Source organism: Poecilia latipinna, unplaced genomic scaffold, assembly GCF_001443285.1.
Source record: "Poecilia latipinna isolate Pla-1442-1.1 unplaced genomic scaffold, P_latipinna-1.0 Scaffold504, whole genome shotgun sequence".
In the NCBI taxonomy this organism is placed as follows: Eukaryota; Metazoa; Chordata; class Actinopteri; order Cyprinodontiformes; family Poeciliidae; genus Poecilia; species Poecilia latipinna.
In genome coordinates, this window is record NW_015113120.1 from 112876 (window position 1) to 119317 (window position 6442).

Consider the following 6442-nt stretch of genomic DNA (forward strand, 5'->3'; position numbering starts at 1 on the left):
AAAAAAAAAAAAAAAAAAAAAACAGAAGTAAAATTCACAAATTTCTGTAAATATTTTTATTATGAATATTCTTAGATACACAAAAGCTCAGGTGCAGCACAGAAACAAAATGCAGAAGAAAACAAAACACAAACAAGTGACGACACAAGCTGGAAAATTCACCTACAAATATCAAGCAAATAAAAGGGAAAACCCTACAGTATGTACAATTATATTAAAAATGGATCATGGTGAAAATGTTTTCTGCACAACTAATAAGAAATAAAATGACAGCAGACTGGTCGGTTTACAAACCATGGATTATCTTGGAAAAACTAAATGGTATCTAGAAATCAGACTGAAAACGGTGTCATTTGAAATGCATCACAACACGTTAATGGTGCAGAAACTCTTTTAAACACTTTTCTCCGAGATGCATTTGAAAATGTTTTGCTGCTTACGGAAGCAGATCTGAGAAAGTGATCCATTTTTAACAAGCAGGTCAAAAGAAGCGAGTTCAGAACTGGACTCATGCCTGGACCTCTGAATCTGCAGCGCCCTCTGGGTCTTCATCGTTGTAGATGTTTTCAGCCTGTGCAAGACAATTCACACAAATTTACTACATTTACTGCTTATAATAAATGTAATAAGCTAGAATTTACTAGTTGAGACAATGAAGTATTAAATTCTAAGTTTTACCATAGTCTCAACATCTACTCTTCATTTTAAACAAAGAAAAAGAAAACATGCAATAATATCACTTGCGATAAGTAAACCATTTAAAGAGTGTTAATATGTTTCTGCTATAGTTTCATAGGAAACACCTCAGATAATAAGCCGTCTACCAAACTATTGGATAAAAACTAGATGCTTTATTCCCACATCAACAAAACAGCTTATTGAAAGTTTCTGCTGTTTCTGCATTGAAACAACTTTCTGTGCTGCAACCATCAAATCTCACCAAATGTATTGCTGCCCAGATGGTCCTGCATGATAATTTTATTTAGTACAGTGATATTGCAATAATAAATGTGAAATGTATTGTGCAGCCCCAGTTCCTACACATTATCCATGCTTGATAGTAGGAACAAGAATAGTTGAACTGATGAAAATATACAAGAACTGACAGATGGACGTGTATAGATTTACAGCTGGATGGATGCAAATGGAACAGGATGTTCTAAATAAATAAAATCTTGAATTCAAATGCTTTTCCAGAGCTGTAAAATGTATAAATCTATTGTGAATAACTCGGGATGTGACATATCCATCAGTCAGGGCTTACCATCTGCCACACTTGCATGATGTTGTCCTCTGACACCGAACAGATGACCCACGGCTCGTTGGGGTTCCAGGAAAAGTCGGAGATCTTAGCTGTGTGTCCGCCATGGATGAACTGGGAATGAGAGCAGGAGTGATTAGCACACCACCTACCATCCAACTGAAACCAGAATCTGAGACAGCGGCTCACCAGCAGCTCGGGAGGGCCATCCTCAGCGTCCTCTGGCGACTGCTCCTCTCCGATCTTACTCAGGTCCCAGACGTTGAGCCGCCTGTCGGTGCCGCTGGAGGCCAGGATCGTCTCGTTATGAGGAGACCACTGAACCTGTGAGTAGAAGACAGGAGAGGGGGAACAAAAGCCTCTAAAAATACTATATTTTCATAGTTTGACACAGATTGCTCTGCATTTATTTAAAACACATTTAATGCTATTTGTTTTTTGAATTAGCACTAACCAATGTTAGTTTGTACATATGTTCCTCAACCACAAAATAAGTTTAAAAATCCAGCACTATTGTGTTTAAGATGTTTTCATTTCTTAAAAATAATAATAAATAATAATAAAATAAGTGTAGGTCCTACCTGGAAGATCTCATCCTTGTGAGACTCAAACGAATGGAGTTTCAGTTTCAGGTTCCTCAAGTCCCAAAGGGCCACAGTCTGAAAATATAAAAGAAAACAGAACCAAAGCAAATTGATTCAACTGAAACCGGACTTAAAAGAACAAGATGCCATTTAAGAGTTCACTAAAATCTCATCCCACCTTGTCAGCAGAGCCAGTGGCCAGAATGAACTCACTGTAGGGATTAAAAGACAGGCAGTTGACTTCAGCAGTGTGAGCGTCCACTGCATGGCTGGGCTTGGAGGTGTTGTTTGACCGTGTGTCCCAGCTGTTCCAAAGACAGAATGAACTGATGTTCAGATAAAAGCCCAGAATTGCTGATTTTGTTCTGAGAAGGTCACATACATCATGAGTTTCTGGTCGTCTGCCACAGATCCGAAGAGGGATTCGTGGAGAAGATGCCAGGAGACGTCCTCCACCACAGCAGTGTGGCCTGTGAAGATTGTTTTGGCATCTACGATCTTCCCCTCCTTTGGCACCGTGCTGATATCCCAGAGACATATAGTCTGAAGAAGTCAAAAAAAGTGAAAATAGTTGTTTAACTGTAAAGAATGTTACAGAGTCTGATTGTGAAAGAGAAGTAAAAGTAATTAAACAGATTAGTAAAGTTGCAAAGTCTTTAGTCGAGTCTCTTACATGGTCATCAGAAGCACTGAGGAGGCATCCGCTGAGGTTTGGGTTCCAGGAGAGACCGTAGCCTTCCTTCTGGTGTCCCCTGAGTCGCAGGTCTGGGGTGCATTCTCCAGAAGGATCTATTATAGAAAATTAAACTAATGCTAAATGAATCTGTAAAGTTTCAGAAGGAAACTGTGGTACAAAACACTAAATTGTTTCAGAAGGGCCCTTACCAGGTTTGGAGGGGTGTTTTGTGTAGTCAAAGACCAGCACATCACTGGTGGGGGTTTTGGTGGCAATAATGCAGGGGTTCTGGGGCATATAGCGCGCTCTGTTCACTTCTCCCTCATGGTTGATCTTGATCTCAATCTCTATTTTTCCACTAACAGAGCCAAAGCCTCCAAACTCTGAAAGAAATACCTTTATTTAAACTACCTTCAACTGGTGCAATAAGTCTTTGTTATAGTTTCACTGAATATTACTCACCTCCTTTCTCACTGTCATAGTGTGAAGCATCAAACTGGGCATCATCATTTGGAAGCTGAACACTGGCAATAACAAGGTGATTCTGCTCGTCAGAGGTGTGCGTCCCCAAAACCAGTCTGTGCACACTGTAGTCCTTTCCCTCGGGTCTGTGAAGAACACAACCACAAAATAAACACAATTAAGTAGGACTGGGCAATATGGCTCAAAATTAACTTTTCTCATACCAAATCGTATTTCCGATTTATTTATTTTTTTTTAAATAAAATACAAATGACAGAAAACTTGCTTTGATTTATGCCTTCTAGGATTTGACTTGAATTCAATCTCCAACTAAATACAAGCTGTAAAACAAAAAGGTTGGCCCACGGCGCGGTGACATCACACTGAACTGTGGAAACCCAAGAGGTGCATTGGTGGAAATAAACCCCAAAATTAGACCTTCATAAGCAGAAAAAGATTGATTTATCGTCCAGCCCTACGTAGTCATCTCAAATTTAAATCAACAAAAGTCTGCAAACAGATTTTTAGTGTTGATTCTCAAATGAAATTGATTATAATTTCAGTCATAATTCTAGATTTGCTGTATCATTTTCACCATTTTCTCTTTTTTTTTCCCCACATCTGCAAATAAGGGTAGTTGATGAAAACAATGACAAAAATGTTTTGTCTGTAACATTAGTGATAATTTTAATAACTATACAATATTGTTTATTTACGTTGTACATTTCCCCTTATCTCAGTCTCTTATTCTTATTTTTCAGTCCCCCAGCCCCACCATCTTATTTTGAGCTTGCATACTTCTATTTCCATTTAACTTGCTGATAGTGCACCTGAATTTCCTCATTGTGGGACAATGAGGAAATCTCTATTCTATTCTAAAGAGCATGTGAGTGAAGCAGATATACAGCAGCCTACGAAAATCAGTTTATTACTCTCAAGTTGCAGACAATATTTCACAAAGGGAGCTCTGCCATGGATCCATATCTAAATATAAATGATGTTGGAAATTAGTTGAGCTCAGAAATGGAAATTGTAAGCTCCTCTAATCAAATTCTGCTTAAGGCCCCATACAAACTTGGATCAGCTGTTTCTGTATTGATATTTGTGAAGGTGTAGCTCATCTCATGCTCACCTGGTGACATCTGGCAGCCACTGAGCGGTCAGGCTGGGCCACTCCAGGGCGTGAGTCATGACCAGATCATAGAGGAAAGGGGTGTTCTTCTTCCAGATCTTGTACTCTTCATTGATCACCCTTTCCTCCACGGCATCATCAAATGCAGCTGCAAAAACACATCCAATCCACAGTGCTGTTAGGAAAACAACTACAAACCTCACATTAGCTTAGCAAACTAGAAGACATCTGAGAATAACCATGTGGCATTTAGACTATGTCAACTACCTACTTGTCATTAATATGCCAGAACTATGGTAATGATTTTAGGTTATTTCCTGTGTTGTAAATGACTATAACACGGTAATTTATAGTAAGATAACTGTAGAAACACGTATACATAACACACAGTCCCACATTCACCAATACATGATATATATTATTTCATTAAAAGTCCCCTTGTTACCAGCGAGTTAGCAGCTAACACCTAGCATGCTGCTCCGTAACAATGAAAGGAGATGCTGGCTGACGCGCCAACAGCCGCCGGTCCGACAGCTCTCGGGCTTTAAATCATTAAAAGCTATGAACATTCAAAAATAAACTTCTAGTCCTGAACCATTGGCATTCTTACCGTCTTTATCGGCCATTTCGTCTTAACTACACAGAGAAGTCAGGCGAAAATAAGTATTTTTCGGGAGAGCGCACAGAACACAGCACGGAGGTCCGCAATGGCGCCAACTCCACAGAACACCATCAGCCAATCAGCATGCAGCAAAGCCGACAGGAAGTCCTTATGACATTAGATCCGGAAGATCCAAAATGCAACATGGAAACTCGGAAATTACAAAATTGTGTTTAGAAAATCCACACATAGTCTAGTTTTTAAAGTGTTACCCATAATAAGTCTTCGAAACATCAATATAAAGCGTAACTTTACAACATCTAGAAGCAACAATGAATAGTAACCTAAATCTTTAGAAAGTCCTATCTTCCCATAATCAAGGAATTCTTAGGGTTTTTTAGATAATGTGCTCTTTCTCTGCTTTTACTAAATTGTAATATGATTGTTATATTGGGATTAACAGCAGTACAGTATATCTGATGATCATCGTTTGTTTTCTCCGATTTATTTTCAACAGTTTGTGCGCTACATAAATTTACGAGACAAATGGTTCAGACCTTGAACGCAACACTTTCTGTTTTAGCTCTTTTTACATGTTGTTGACTAGAAATAATTACCATTTTTACGTTTAAATCAACTTCCAGTTTCAATGGATGACCGTGAGCTAGACCTGACAGAGGAACAGAAAGCTATTAAATCAAAATATCCTCCTATCAACAAGAAATATGAATGTAAGTCAGGAATAATCACGAAAAATGTTGTTAGCTTAGCTTGTTCCATGAGGTAAATAAACCAAGTTTTGTTTGTAGCAATTTACGCTGCATTTAGATCCAAAAAATGAATGTTAAACATCTTAAATTAAGCGTGTTACATTAACGAGGTATCACTATATATCCCGTGAAACAGCTGTCACTACTGCTGCTCACCCTAGTCAACTACAGTTCTTTAAACTCATGCCTCATTTTTTATTTCAGATCTGGATCATACAGCAGACGTGCAGTGAGTGTTTTGCCTCCTGCTTTAATAAATGAGTGTCTGCCATGTGTCCAGTGATCACTTTGATTGTTTCATGTATTTATATTTTCCAGAATTCACTCCTGGGGAGACTCCTTGGAGGAAGCTTTTGAGCAGTGTGCGATGGGAATGTTTGGCTATATGACGGACACAGAAACTGTGGAACCCACTGATACTGTTGAAGTGGAATCAGAAGGTGAGAAATCAGCAGGAAGCATGTTGTTCCTTGAGTTTAATGTGGTGTACCAACGCAAAGTGGTGAAAAACTGTTTCATAAAGTGAAAAAAGACATGTTTCATGAAATAAATGTTTCATTGGGATGGAAATTGATCTGTGGTAACTATTGTTTTAGTATTTAAAATTCAAAGGAGGGCTGCCTCTATTCCAGTGCTTCTGATTTAAATCTAATGAAACGTGTTGCCTGTAGAATTCACCAGTGTCATCATGAAGACAACTCACTGAAAATATGAAAATATGAGAAAAATAAAAAATGGTACCGATATACATATTCTGTTTTCTGTTACAAAAATCTTAAAAGTTTGTGCAGTGTCATATTTTGCACCCATTCTGTCAGAAAACATTTGTCATCATGCATTTCCTGCTAACCTCAAACAAAGTTGGAGATGCTTTCTGACATTTTTTAGGTGCATGAAAATAGGTTTCAAAGCATCTGAGAGATCTTTTTTTTCCAAATTGTATCAGTCAGGAGATG

General features: G+C 38.4%; 2 protein-coding genes across 2 annotated transcripts in view; one reads left to right on the forward strand and one right to left on the reverse strand.

Annotated features, from left to right (window-relative positions):
- Positions 1 to 41: 41 nt before the first annotated feature.
- Positions 42 to 4863, reverse strand: rbbp4 (retinoblastoma binding protein 4). Its single transcript, XM_015040305.1, has 11 exons — positions 4726 to 4863; positions 4116 to 4263; positions 2984 to 3129; positions 2731 to 2904; positions 2519 to 2634; positions 2228 to 2388; positions 2024 to 2150; positions 1843 to 1920; positions 1451 to 1585; positions 1265 to 1375; positions 42 to 571 (listed from the first exon to the last, which is right to left on the reverse strand). The coding sequence occupies exons 1-11, from the start codon at positions 4739 to 4741 to the stop codon at positions 509 to 511; spliced, it is 1275 nt and encodes a 424-aa protein (XP_014895791.1). The 5' UTR covers positions 4742 to 4863; the 3' UTR covers positions 42 to 508.
- Positions 4864 to 5252: 389 nt separating this feature from the next.
- The window catches only part of zbtb8os (zinc finger and BTB domain containing 8 opposite strand), a 7307-nt gene continuing 6117 nt past the window's right edge, over positions 5253 to 6442 (forward strand). Inside the window, exons 1-3 of the mRNA XM_015040309.1 lie at positions 5253 to 5447; positions 5691 to 5715; positions 5805 to 5926. Of these exons, the coding sequence (XP_014895795.1) occupies positions 5366 to 5447; positions 5691 to 5715; positions 5805 to 5926 (229 nt within the window). The 5' untranslated portion in view covers positions 5253 to 5365. The remainder of the gene's footprint in view (positions 5448 to 5690; positions 5716 to 5804; positions 5927 to 6442) is intronic.

Excerpts from the sequence above, each read along its gene's own strand:
- rbbp4 (XM_015040305.1), bottom strand. Across the intron at positions 2,905-2,983 it reads CTATGACAGTGAGAAAGGAG|AGTTTGGAGGCTTTGGCTCT; the intron begins GTGAGTAATATT and ends TATTTCTTTCAG. Across the intron at positions 2,151-2,227 it reads GACGACCAGAAACTCATGAT|CTGGGACACACGGTCAAACA; the intron begins GTATGTGACCTT and ends TCTTTGGAACAG.